Source organism: Lygodium microphyllum, chromosome 11 (genome assembly GCF_053477565.2).
Source record: "Lygodium microphyllum isolate KBCC chromosome 11, Lygodium_microphyllum_v1.1.10, whole genome shotgun sequence".
NCBI classification, from domain to species: domain Eukaryota; kingdom Viridiplantae; phylum Streptophyta; class Polypodiopsida; order Schizaeales; family Lygodiaceae; genus Lygodium; species Lygodium microphyllum.
Window position 1 is genome coordinate 102,828,494 of NC_141145.1, and position 14,889 is coordinate 102,843,382.

General features: G+C 40.1%; 1 protein-coding gene across 4 annotated transcripts in view; it reads right to left on the bottom strand.

Moving 5' to 3' along the window:
• LOC148029174 (enoyl-CoA delta isomerase 1, peroxisomal-like) overlaps nt 1-8,544 on the bottom strand; it is a 93,586-nt gene extending 85,042 nt beyond the window's left edge. For 3 of the 4 annotated variants that reach the window (XR_015692388.1, XM_087687928.1, XM_087687929.1), the window contains exons 1-3: nt 8,196-8,429; nt 8,062-8,107; nt 7,878-7,922 (exon numbers count right to left, since the gene is read on the bottom strand). Coding sequence is in view for 3 of the 4 variants with exons in the window: in XM_087687928.1 (XP_087544054.1) it covers nt 7,878-7,922; nt 8,062-8,107; nt 8,196-8,275 (171 nt within the window). In the remaining variant the exon portion in view is untranslated. The other variant, XM_087687927.1, reaches the window with a different exon arrangement.
• Between the last annotated feature and the right edge of the window lie 6,345 nt (nt 8,545-14,889).

Consider the following 14,889-nt stretch of genomic DNA (forward strand, 5'->3'; position numbering starts at 1 on the left):
AAAGAAACTCGCTTCATGATGGTCTAATCAAGCCCCAACCATATCTCCGGAGCAACCGTCAAATGCTCAATACGAGAGATAAGAGCTATAGTATATGAGAGAAATAAAAACAAGTGAATGCGAGCATTCAATTTATCCCAATGCGCCTGAGCCTTTGCCAACTCCACCTTATCATTCAAAGAGAGTCTGGAGTCGTCTCACGAAGGACCATGAATAGCCTTCATAACAAGCTCCACCAAATTATCAGACTCCAGAATGGCAAGCATCATAACCCGCCAAATACAGTAATTCTTGCCATCGAGCTTTTGATCTGATGGAAGAGCCGGTAAGACTGGCATCTTCTGGTCCATGATCGCTTGAAACTCTCTCTTGGCCTCAGAAGACATCTTCACCTACAATGCCTGCACAAAACACCATGAGCAACCCTCTCTGACTGTGAGAATATAGCCAGCTAGGGCTCTAGTTCGCTCGTCCCGCTCCTCCTTCACCCGGCCGCCAAAGGCGAAAAGGTAAAATCTGCAGTTGAAGACCCAAAATGCAGCCTTCATCAAATCTTCTCCTTTCTCGCACGGCCACGCCCCCCTCAATCTTGTTCTAATGTGCAGCCCACCTACTCGAACTTGAACGCTGAAAACATAGCCTTGTGTCATACTGAAATCTCCTCTTCAGTTGGGTCACCCTAGGTCAGTCCTTCAATGCTCTGATACCATGCTAGAGTGAAGCAATGCGAAAGCGAATGACCAAAACAAAGAGAGAACACAGAGAGAAAGAGACAGTGAAGCGCAGAAAATCTCCAGTGAAGAATGCTGTAGATGCAAAAATATACACAGGTGTAGAGAGAATATCTACGTATGTCTCCACCTCGAAGATCTCAATCTCCGTCAGCCTCCATAACAACCTCCACAGTCTACAACCTAAAATTTGTGAAAACAACTGATCAAGACTGTTGGAATCAAGGCCTCTAATAAACTAGGAAAAAACACGAATAAAACATGCAAGTTGACTGCATTAAATGCTGCTGACTATTGTCTAACTATTGTTGTCAGACTACCTCCCACGTGTCACCTACGCCTGTCTGACCTACCACATGTCATCTACCCTGCTACCTGCGCTCCTGCCACGTGAACTGCCTATTGAAATTTGCATCTGCTTGTCCAAGGAATGTCACTCTCTAACAAATGCCTAATGATGTGAGCAAAGCAACAAAATGTAGCAATAGAACGCTGCAATAAAACGCCATAGTAGAACACCGCAGTAAAACGCACCAGTCGAACGCCGCAGTAAAACGTCGTGGTAGAACATCGCAATAAAACGCCACAGTAAAACGAGGTGATGGCAATAATCGTGGAGGCTAGACCGCCACGTGATGGGAGACTAATGGGACTGAGACCTACACACAAGCATAAGAAACTTGCACGAAAGAGATGAGACTAAATGGGGACAACCTATCTATTTATAGATGAGGATGAACCCTCCCAAATTAGGGTTTCACTGAACTCTCTCGAACCGCTCCCTATTTCAAGGTTTTTATTAAATTAAGCTTGTTTTTGGGCTATTTAAGTGGCTAATCAGCATGGAATGCATTTCTTAGCTCGACATCCCCTCTCAGGCCCAAAACAAGGTGAGAAAGGAAGGCCAACCCAGTGTGCCCAAGGCATCCCACCCCAAAGCAACCAAGGCATCAAACAAAGAGGGCATGGTGACTACCTAGTCGCCTACCATGACTACAAAGGCAATGGTTATCTTACCAAGTAGTCACTTGAGAGAGAACAGGACATCAAAAAAAGAGTACTCGTTGACTGCCCAAGGGCCTACCAAGCCCTACAAAGGCGAATGGAACTACAATGAACTATGATTTTTTATTTTTTTTTTCAGTAAGAGATGGGTTGCGGTCGATTGAGAAGAAGACAAGAGAATGAGAATGGATGGTTAGATCCAACCCATCACAAAATAGACAAGCTATCCATCCACTCGAGGATGTCAATGTGAGGAAATGGTGATGAAGAAATGGTGGGGTGGTATACAAACTGCCGATGAAAATAGCTTAGAATCTATCTTGTGATGCTCTACACAATGAGTATGCTACATGTTGTGAAATGCTCATGCAGTAGGTGCCACTTGGACAGTGTTCCTTGTGAAAAATTTGTTTACTTGCCGACGCGTCCTAATATAAAGATGATGAAATCATACGATGCAAAGGATGAAGATACAACAAGAAGCAAAAAGCCAATGTCGAAGACAAGTGTTGAAACCTGTAAATACCAAGGAGTAGGAACCCCCTCTCAACCTTGAATATATTAAAGCCGAAGGAGAAAGAGGAGCCAAATGTCGGTCTTCATGTAGTGCCCAAAACCATGATGAGAAGAAGTATCCGAACTAGAAAAGCGAGATAGAAATCACCGCCATGAGAGCATCAAGAGAGATGCTATACAATCCGCCTCTCAGGAGAGAGAGCCTCCATGCTGATAAAAGAGCAAAACTCCTAGGAAGATGAAACCATGAAGGGAACGGTGCACATCCCATGTCTCCAACCCAAGTAGGACCAGACAAACCTGCATGTTAGTCCTACACTGAAAACAAATTCTGCAAAAGAGAGTAAGATCTGCAATCACAAAGCTCAATAGTGAGAGGCTCTTAAAACAAAACTGAAGTAGAGAATTAATGAATAAACAAGTGCAACAATGCAAATGTGTATGTGTGTGTAAGTGCAACGGAAGACTTGAAAATGAAAGGCTCGGTGTGTGGCCGCCATTGCATAAAGCAAGGTGGGGAAAAAGTCCTAGAAGGTGCAGTGAAGGTCCTAGGAATGGATGCGTAAAGTGCAATAGGATTAGTGCTAGCAAACCAATCAGTCAACCCCTCAAGAGTAGAGTAGAATGACCACCATTGCATACAGCAAGGTGGGAAAGGAGTCCTAGAAGGTGCAATGGAGGTCTTAGGAATGGATGTGTAAAGTGCAATAGGGTCAGTGCTAGCAGACCAATCAATCAATCCCTCAAGAGTAGAGTAGAATTGCAGTTGAGTCTGTCCATGTGCCACATGTTCAATAGCAATGGGGTTTGAAAGAGCAAATGGGCAACAGTGGGAGACGTAGCCCTACTAAACTGTGTAGTCGTAGTAGTTTATTGTGGTTTTCTAGGAGGAAAACCTTGGGCCTTGGTATGACACTCCTCATCCATATGGCATGATCGCTGGTAGTGTGCACAAAATCTATTTTTCTTAGGAATTTGCTGTGAGAGGTGAGAGAATGCACAGAGATCGAAGCTCAACTAAGAGTACAGTTGACAATGAAGAGTGTGTGAGAGTGAAGACACAACTCTCAATGCAATAATCTGAAGAGTGTAAGGTGCGAGTACAAAGTACAATGCTTACACCTTAGGGTTGCTAAAGTGTATTCACACCCAAAAGGTATAAAACACGATAAGTGCCCAAACTATGTAACACAGGCATATAAAATAGAAGAGAATAAATTTGGGATAAAGAACCTCTATCGTAAGGAGAGTGAAAAGTGTCCTAGTGTCCTCTGTGAGCATAGGCATAAGTCAAACCCAACAAACCCCCCTGGAGTGAAGAGTGATCAATATACAAGGATCATCCACCAAAGGAGATTAGATTTAAAGCATTGCAATTATTCAAATTTGTTACAAAGAGAAAGAGCTTTGGTGAAGATGTCTGTCACATTACTAGTGGTAGAACAGTAGACAAGGTGATATCACCTGCATATAGCCTCTCTTTGATAAAGTGATAGTGGATCTCTGTGTGTTTCGTGCGTGCATGAAACACTGGGTTCCGTGCCACTGCAATGGCACTCTGACTATCAGTAAACAAAGGAGTAGGCTCTATGACAGATACATCTAAATCAACCAGCAAACGTCTGTCATACACATTCAACTGTGATAGTGAAAGCTGCCTTGTATTCAGCTTCACATGACAATGAGGCAACACTCGATTGTTTCTTGCTAAGCCAAGAGATATAAGATGAGCCAAGAAAGAAACAATTACCACTCGTAGAGTAACATGAATCAAAATCACCAACCCAATTCGAATCAAGCAAACCAAGAGTCCTAGTACCCTACAAGTAACGAAAAACACGCTTCACAACTTGCCAATGTGACTTGCATGGCTAGTGCATATATCTACTCAAGGCTGAAACTACAAACTGAATGTCTGGCCTTATGTCGCATAAGTGCATAAGACATCCAACTACTGGAGCATATATATGGATATCAAACAAATCACTGTCATCATGCAAGGACAGCTTGAGTCTAGGTTCCATTGGTGTACAAACTGGCTTGCAATCTTGTAAGTCAAACATCTCAAGAAGTCTATCAATGTATCTAGACTGTAACAATCCAATGCCTCTAGCATCATGAATGAACCGAATGCCCAAATAATAATGCAAAGGCCCCAAATCTAACCCCTCAAAGGTTTACTGCAAATTTTGTTTAAATGCTGAAATCCGATTAGCATGTGTCCCTGTGAGCAAAAGATCATCAACATAAAGACATATGACCAGCAAGGATCCCCCCTCTTTACATACGTAAAGTGTAGACTCTGATGAGCTATTAATGAACCCTTGGCTGAGTAAAAAAGCATCAATTTTTGTATAGCAAGCTCGAGGAGCCTCCTTCAAACCATACAAAGCCTTTTTCAGCTTGCACATGGAGTGTTTGAATCCCACAGTTGCAAAACCAATGGGTTGTTGTACATACACTTCTTCTTGAAGTTCCCCATGTAAAAATGCAATCTTTACATCAAGCTAGTGCACAATCCATCCATAATGGGCAGCCAAAGCAACCATAGACCGAATGGTAGTCATGTGAGATGTAGGAGCAAATGGAGCAGCTGGCTCAACATTAAGTTCACTTGTTGAAGCTCCAGTTGTATCACCAAAAGAAATGGGCAATAGCCCTTCAAATGCATCATTGGCAACATGATATGTATCAAAACCAACAAGGGATAATTCTGATTTTTCATCAAAAAGCATGTCAAATCCAAGCAATAAGCATTGGGAAGCAATAAAAGGCGACTTCAGGTTCTTGAGTGGTACAAAAGATATGTGTATATGCTTTGGGAGGAGAAAAAGTGATATACTTGGATACACAAATGCAAACTATGTAAGGAATGTTGACAACAAAAGCCCAAGCACAAGATATGTTTTTACTATATATGGTGATGCAATCTCAAGGATGTCTCATTTGCAAAAATGTATATAGCATTATCTACCACTAAAGCTGAGAACATTGCAACCACAAAGGCCTGCAAAAAGAAGTCACATGGCTTACTTGTCTATTAACCCTGCAGACTTTCTCAACAAGAGTCTACCCTCCGAAAAGTTTGCGCATTGTAAGGAGTTGATAAGCATTGAGTGAAGGCATCTCAAGTGTACTTACCTCTCTCTTATTCTTTTGTCTCCCTTGCAAGCATATTGGCTTTTAAGTGGGAGGTTGTTACAGTAAAGACCAATGTGTCCAACCACCCATCTTACTCACTAACCCTAACTATACATGGACACACTCATTCTTTATTCTTTGAGGAATAAGGCAATAAGGACCTACTCACAATAGAGCTATTGAAGGCACCACAAATAGTGTCCTATCTTTTTTTTTCCCATAGCAAGTATTTATACTATATCATGTCAAAACACAAAAGAATTACAAAAGTCACAACAATGAAACAAAAGAATTTGTCATACGCCAAGGAACCAAATCATTCCTAGGGAGAAAATCAACATACTAAATGAGATCTAACTACTAATGTAGAAGTCCCTTAAGCCTAGCATTATGTCCCTGGATACAAACAACAGAGTCAAAAACAAATGCATTCCATATGACCCTATTATGCCAACATCCCCAAAATCTTAGAGAGTGGAGTAAAATCTTCATATGTGGCTACATCAAACTGGAATATTTTGCCTTAGCAAAGACTGACTTAGAGGGACATAATGACAAGCCAACCACAACTCTCCAAATATCAAACCAAAGAGCCTAAATTTTCTCGGCTAAAGGACAAGAAACAAATTTGTGGCAAGATGATTCCACAGTCAGTGTGCAAAGAAAGCAATGGTTGTTCGAGATGTGGCACTTTGGAGAAAGCCAAGGCAAGGGAAAGTCCACCAAGCAACACTCTCCAAAGAAAGACCTTGCATTTAAAGGAAGCCTTGTTTAGCTAGCCTTCCACACGGTCATTTTCCACCAAGCCTAAGACTTATACAAGCCCCAAACAAAATTAGTTGTGACTAGCCAATGATGATCTTTAATCATAAGATGATACACCTAATTAGTCAAGGCCTTTTCAAGATTGACTAGTCTACAAGATCCCAATCTTGCCAAGAACAATCAGAATCAAGGATGAAAAAGAGCTACCTAGGCCGCAATACCATCTCAATCTAGCCCCATAAGTCAAGTAGCTACAAGGAATCCAGCATAGAATCCTCTCTCTCTCTCTCTCTCTCTCTCTCTCTCTCTCTCTCTCTCTCTCTCTCTCTCTCTCTCTCTCTCTCCAAAAGCATCGATGCAATCTCCATTTTCCTTGCAGTTTCATCACAATAAACTATACAGCTCCTATGATCAGATGGGTGGCCATCTAGAGTAGCAAACACAACTGTATCAACAATAGAAAAGGGTCGCCTAATTAGTGATGACACTCTAACAATAGGGGCAACACTCGTACAACTCCATTGGCAATGTCCTTTGGAAGGGGTGTGGGCAGCAATAAACAAGGAGAGCAAAAGATGTGGCTGGTTGGAATGAGGGAATTGGGATGCACAAACACAAGACTCCTATTTGTAGAGGATTGGGGGTGCATTTGTCCTATTGTCAAAAATAAAACCATTCATTATTGGTAATCTAGCATTTATTGTTTTTGGGAGCTATTTTACAAAGACTAAATTGGTGGTTAATGCAACATAATTGTGTCCAATTACAAACCCTAATATTAGAGGCCCAACAAGGAAGCTAAAAGAATGATGATGATGGAGTACACATTGAATGTGAGAATGAGGGGTAAAAATTCAATGGCCAAAACATGTATTTATACAAGGGATTTTTGGATAGCTTTTCTACTACCAAAACAAAATGCTATCTTAACAAATAATTCTTTTGGGACACTTTTGTGGAAGTTAAAGTAGGCCAAAATACATGATGGTTTTGTGTTAATTGAGGTTTTTAATTTTAGTTTCTCAACACCCCCTCCCAAGCCTACCAAGGTACCTAAGGGAAGAGAGAGTATAACTCTGCCCTTTTTGACCCAAAAGTCCTATGACAAAGAAACCAAGTCCTTGGACCAAGGGTGTCATGATGGACTTTGCTCGAGGACCTACCAAGATCGCAAGGACAATGGTATCTTCTTTTGAATAGTCCAAGTGAATGGGTCTTATGATTTTATTTTTTTCTACACAAAAAATAGACAATAGGATCCCGCATTAAAGCGCAATCATGTAGTGAGGGTGTCAATGACAAAGAATGAGGATCTTTACGTCATTTCAAGTCCTCAAACTATATCTAACCAAAGAGTTCAAAAGCGTGTACAACTTTTGTCCATGGTCGAATCACTTCATTACTTAATTATTTTCTAATACACGAATTTACACTCTATCTAACTACTTCTCTAGTAATACACTTAGGCAAGCCCTTGTCTTTACATCACCTTGCTTCTATGCATGGGGATAAATGTAGACCCGTTTCTTGTTCATACAAAGGTTAACACGTATGTAAGTCACATAAGGATGGGATCACTCTGTGTGTTCACACTAAAACATAAACATATATTTAAGGCCAAAAGATAGTATCTAAAATTGAAAACAATAAACCATAAGCTTGTTTAATAGTTAAGCTTCTTTCAAAGTATAAGCTTGTCGAACGTGACTAGTGAATTACCTCGTTTGAAGTGATCAAAGCACCAGCACTCGGATCGTTCTCTACCTGAGACAGACACTAGCACAATATTAGATGCTGAGATGGTGACTTGAAACTGCAACAGTGCTAAAGGAAAGAAGCCAATGCCATCACACGTAGCATTATTATAATGATTCCATTGTGTTAAGATCAGTGTCGGGCAAACCTCGTCCAATGCTCTATCAATCTCTGCCATGCTCTCCGGATTGAATCTGAGCAACAGGAGAATGTGTCATTTTTGACAAAATGGGCGAAATACGATTAAGTTGCGGCTTTTTGTGAGAATGATGAAGACTTTACCTATGCTCGCCATCGCCAGCCAAAACGAGCTCGTAGACAGTGCGGTTGGCTTTAACAGTAGTCTTCCTAAGCTCGATCATCGTCAGGAACGTGGCACAGAGATTGCACAACTAAGAAAGAAAGGAGCGAATGATGAGATGCACAACTCACGGGAGGGAAGCATACTTCACAATCCCCGTCTCTGGAGAAAATTTCGAGGATACGTCAGTGATTATCTCACCTCAACCGAGGTTTCACAGTACCTTTTTGGCGCTTAATGAGATTTTCCCAACGTTTAAGGAACTCTTCCCACCGAGCCCCAACTTGGAACCTAGTTGGTAACTCCTTGCCGAACCCAAAGCTTTGCTTAGCTTTGGGGTTGGCAATTCATTTGCGAACTAGAAACCTGATCAAACAATGGAAGAGGGCATGACTTAGGATAGCTCCCAATAGAAGATGACCGGGAATCATACACCATAAATGCTTAATGAAATTTGCCAACCTTTAAGGACCTATTCCCACCCGGCCATAACTTGTAGCCTAGTTGCTAACTCCTTGCCAAACCTAGAGGTTTGCATAGCTTTGGGGTTGGCAATCCATTTGTGAACTAGAAACCTAATTGAACAATGGAAGAGGGCATGACCCAAGATGGTTCTTGATAGAAAATGACCGGGAACAATACACAATAAATGCTCAAAAGCATTAACTCTCCAACACATGTCAAGTAGGCTTGGTTGAAGGTAGCTTCGTTTTCTTTACCCCCTTTTTTTTCTAAAAGTCAAGTCTCCTTCTTTTTGATTGGCAAGCTACACATTTTTTCACACGAAATTTGAAGTTACGATTGAAAGCATGTGGCCTCAATTGTTTTGGGGATGTTGAACAAGTTTGATCCTTATTTGCCCCGGACCTAATGCAAACAAGTACTAACAAGTACTAAGTTGTAGCTTGTTGACAACTCTCATTTTCTAGACACCAAAAGATCTCAACTTGCATTAATAAAGTTAACATATATGCAAAATAGAGAACCGATTAGGATCCTATTTTCTAAGATTACCCATCATGTATGCTAAACTGCAAAATCATTATGCTTTTGTTGTTATTATACTTCACTTCATGCTTGGTCCCTTCTAAAGGAAGCCTATTCCTTGCTTCCCATTTCTCTTTAAGGGCCAAAATTTTAAGGGTATGAAAACCCATCAACTTTAGTTTCCTTTGAGAGCCATGCTCTTGCCAAAGATAAAGGCTAAGATAGTACTTGCATTTTGCTCTTTAAAACCCAAATGTGGAAGAACATTGCCCCAAGCTTGGGTTGTCACACAACTATCTCAAAAAAGATGCCTCATAAATTCTTCCATCCCACAAGCACATTGACCATCTGAGATGCCTCTATCTCCAAACTTATTGGCAATAATTAGCACCCTTATAACCACCTTCCAAGCTAATGCCTTTCATAATGGGCTTTAGTCTCTCTTCAAATCGTGTTAATTCTTAGGCTTTTAATATCCTATATGTTTGACTTCTCCTTATGCTAAGCATTTCCTTAGAAGAGGTAGGATTCAAACCAACGACAATATTCATTTCCTCGATCCTCGAGGGAGGGAGCTTTGAAACAATCCACTTGAAAGCTTGTATCTGTAATTGGGATTAGCTTTCTTGCGACAAATATACGTGTACGTATGCATGTGTGTGTGTGTGTGTGTGTGTAGATATTTATTTATTTATTTATATACATACATCTCTCTCTCTCTCTCTCTCTCTCTCTCTCTCTCTCTCTCTCTCTCTCTCTCTCTCTCTCTCTCTCTCTCTCTCTCTCTCTCTCTCTCTCTCTCTCTCTCTCTCTCTCTCTCTCTCATATTATTTTACAAATGGTTGTAACTTATGGTCTCATAGGTCATTTTTGCCTTCGATAGATACTAACAAATCATTTTATTTGTGTGTGTGTGTGTGTGTGCATGTGTGCATGTGTGTTACCAAAGAGCATTAACATAAAAACTTAAAATGAGCTATCATTATGAATAGTCCAAGTAAAAAGGGGGTCAAGGGAGGAACGTTATTTCTACATAATGATCCAACAATAACCTCAACCATAATGGATGAAGAATTGTAATATCTCCGCACAATAAAAGTTAGTTGGTTGGTTAGAAAGTTAGTTAGTTAGTTAATAAGTTAGTAAGGTTACTAACTAAAGACTAATTAAGGTAAAAACTAATTAACATTAATAATTAAGGATTTTTATTTAATTAAAAATATTTTATTTAGAAAAATCGAGAGTCGTAAATCCGATATTTTTCTCGAATTAATAAGCACCGTAGCCACCCTTCACGTAAATTACAACGTGAACGAGACTTATGAGTTATATTAATCACTAGGTTAATGTGTATAGTTTGGATGGTCCAAAAATATTAGATTTTGGGCAAAACTCGTATATTTTAGATACTTTAGATATTATCCTAAAAAAAGATATGGAGATTTTTAGAACTGGATGTCATTTGAAAGAAAAGACGTGTGATATTTTAGCTAGTTTGGAGATTTTTAAAGGGAGGATTTGCAAAATCACGCGCGCCGCGATCACAGTACACAGGTAGTGGACAGCACTTTGAACAAAGAAAAGAAGAAGGAGTGAACTAAGAGCTTTCTAACCAAGAGTCTTGGAGTTTTACCCCCCTTTCAGAGCCAATGGAACCATCAAATTATGATGTGAGCATCAGATCACTGATCTTTTCAAGATCCCCCTCCACAAAAAGCTCCACTTCTCAACCACAAGCCCTCTTCTCTAATTCACTATAAATATGAGGCATGGGAGAGGCATAAGAAAGCATAAGGAGACCTCGAGAGGCTGCAAGAGAGAGGTAGAGAGAAGGATACCCCTCCAAGAGATTGTGAGGAAGAGCTTGAAAGAGAGCTTGAGAGAGAGAGAGAGAGAGAGAGAGAGAAGAGTCACCTCGAGAGGTTGCGAGGAAGAGAATTAGCTCAATTCCCTCGATCTCGATCCTTGACTTAACCATCTTCTCTTACGCTCTCCCATCTTGAATCTATTCCACCTTCTTAATCTCTTGAGTCTACCTATGGACGATGGCCTCCAAGCGAAGAATGTCGCGTGCAGATGACAATCCTGCAACCAGCAACAAGGCATTGGGCAAAGGCATCACTGTCAATCCAACTGCTGTTTCGGTCGTAAGTAATGTATTTTCAAATTGATAGATGCTTGCTTTGATTCTCGTATGAGATATGTTAGGCCCCATACTACGATGCATGAGTATAGGTCATGGGAAAGGATAAATTTCATCTCACCTACTCGAAAGAGGGAGTTTGTGAAGTGCATATATCAAGGGAAGATAATTGCACCTAGTTACATATGACTTATTTGCTAGTAGAGCAATTACAAGGAAGAATTAGTCAAGCATTATGAATGGCATAGTCGTCAAAAGAACGACATTAAAAGATTGTCCATACAAGTGCTAGATTAAAGTATAGTCAAGGGTTACAAATAGCATAATTACTAAAAGAATATGATATTGAGAATCATGAATAGAAAATACTAGTTTAAAGTTTAAATACTTCAAAATTACTTAGCCTAAGAGCCCAAATATTAAGCAAAACTAGATTCTAGGTCAATGCAAGGCCTATTGGAGTCTAATTACTTGAGATCATCTCGCACTTATCTTATCAAGTATTTACACGTTATGCCTATAACATGTTTGATATATGAGGATAATTTTCTAGTTGCCTCATAACTTGACTAAGAGCTAGTACAAGAAATTAATCATAAGGGTTAAAACTAAGATGTCTTGAGATCCGTCCAATAACGATGACTTTTGCCAATCGAAATCCAGGGTTGGGTTATCAATCAAGGTGAGTGACCTATAGAACTTACATCATGAATAGTGTTTGAACCCTTAACATATGACCTAGCCGAAGGAAGGAAGTGTTAAGAACATTTTTGCATAGTATTGCTCTTAGATCCCAAGGAGGAGAGCAAATATATGATGGAAATGTTATATCGTTTATTCTTGCATTGGTTGGAAAGAATGCAATTGGTTTTGTTGATTGATCGAACAACATCCTAAATGCTTTTACATTCAACTGGTTGTTAGTTGTTGTTTGGATGATTATTCCAAGTACTTGTGATTTATGGTAAATGCATGGCAAGGGTCTATGATGACAAGTCGCCATAGGAATAAAGGGATGTTTTCTTGGAAAATGATATTAGGGTTGAATGCCTTGTTTGTGCTTGATTCTTAAAGGATTTAATTAAGGAAGGATATAGTGCACGGGTGGATCACCTCCATGATCGCACTGCGGATTAACCCGAGAGGGCACTACTCCATTCATGGGCCGAAGGTCGAGTGGTAAAAAGGTTATATGATCACAACAAAGAAAACAACACCAGGAACAAGAAATCTTCACATAGCTTCATAGAAACAATCTTTCACAGCTTTAACTTCAACAAAATTGATCATTCTCTTCATATTCTTTATAGAATTCATCAAACAATAAAGAGAACACAAGAGAAAGACCACTTTGAATGGAAATAAAATCACATAGTATTCATCTTCATTGTCTTCATAGTTTTCTCTCACAATCTTTCATAGAAATATACATTGTTTGGTATAGAATTGGCTATCTTTGATTCTCTCTCTCTTTTCAATCAATAGTACATCTGCTCACTACAATACTCAATAATCACTCATAATAATCATTCTTTGGTCATGGATGCCCCTTTCAAAAGGTGTGTCTGATATGAAAGGTCACTAGAGCCACTACAGTGACTCTTTATAGCTTATCACTCAACCACGGGAATGATGTTTCGCTCCTAGACAGCTTGCGGGTCAGTTGGAGCTCTGGACACCCCTTGCTAGGTCTAGAATGGAGTTGAAGACCTCCATGGCCCCCAACATATGGGCATGTTGGGAGATCCTATTCTAGATAAAGGATTGAGTTTGTGGTGCCATGTGAATTGGACTAGTTACTTCTGCAGGGCAGAAGGGATACTTCTGTTGGACAGAAGCGATACATAATTTCTCTTGTATGGGCGGGAGACAAAGATTAACTTGAAGATAAGTTAAGGAACTTGTTTGAACTTGTTTGCCAATAGATTGTTTTGCTCTGTTTTCGTGTCTGTGCTATAAGTTATGCGAACGAACCTTGTTCCCTAAAAGGCTTAATTAATGAAGCTGACTTTAAGTGTCATACATAAATGTGGTAGGACCTAATTAGAAAACTAAAGCCGTTAAGGGAAGCAGGTGGGCGGAACCACTGATGGGTCCGTCCTACGGCAAGGTGGTCCCAGAGAACTGGGAGGCTTCTCACAAGTTTTTGTCGTCATTCGACCTTTAGGTATTGTTAGGTTAGAACCCGATTCATGCTGTTTTAGGGGACCGGAATGGGACTATGCCCTATGGGCAGAGAGGTTGAGCAATGCATCCCTCTCGTTTCCCGTTCTCTTTGAACCAAGTGCGGCATGGGTCTGCTTCGGATTGGGTATCTCTGCATAAAGTAGGATGTCCAAAACCCGACGCTAGAATGCTAACATGAGACCTTGATAACTAAGAATCCGAATTTCAGGTCGATCCTAGTGGGTTCGGTCGTGAACGTTCCGTTGCGAGACGGATTCGGGAAACCCTAGGCGACAAAACTTGAAACATTCCCTGGGAGTGCCGGCGGGCAGCGACGCTTAGATTCATTTCTCGATGGACCGCTAAAAGAGTGCCTAGAAAACCGATGGGCGGGCACCTCACAAGAATTTTGCAAAAGGGAAAAAAAAAGAGTTTACAATATTTGTAGAGCCAATAACAATGCATCACAACATGAGTAGAGGTGAAGCTTGGTACTTGCATCCATACAAAAGAATTGGGTGAGAACTATGACCTCTAATACGTATTACGAGTGTTTGAGATCCATCTAGTTATTATTTGTGTCAACCCTTATGGTATTTTACCTTATTGTTATCCATGATGAGTAAATTGCTAAGCTCTACTTGCTAGACTATTTCTAATAGTAGAGGAGAGCTTGTGGTGGGAGCAACACCTTGGAGAGTAAGATGTCTTGCAAGTTTCCATTTTTATATGTGAAAACAAGTTCTATTTGCAATATTTGTGTAACACATAATAACCCATCGTAACACTGGCCAATACAAGGCATTGAGAGTGAAGACCTTAGATGAAGACCAATAGTTTATGGTAAAGGATGGTGGATGCAGATTATTATGGTTATAATTAGTTGGCTAGTTTTTGTTAAAGGATGGTGGATGTAGATTATTATAGTCACAATTAGTTAGCTAGTTATTGTAGACTATCAAATATCTAAAAAAGAAAAGGTAAGCACAATATAACTTATGTAGGGGGATAGTATTCAAGGGGTATTGGTTCGAATATAACTTGTGGTCAAGGGAGTCTACCACAAATATTTATTTTAATAAAGGAAGAGCAAGAAGGGAACTAATTATTAAAAAAGAGAATGCATAATGAGGTAGTAGTGTGACCTATAACATGTCAAACAAGGTGCTAAGTAAATTATTGATACATACCTCGAAAAGTAAATAATTAAGCCAATTATGTGTGGGGGTTTTTACCTTGGCTAAGTGTGTAAACTTAGCAATAGAGACAATGTGAGGCAAAACAAATAGTTGTGTCATTGTTATGAGAGGGGAGAGCCAACCTAGGTTGTGATTTAGATGAATAGGTATCATTTGTAGCTAGTGGCATGATTAACCGTC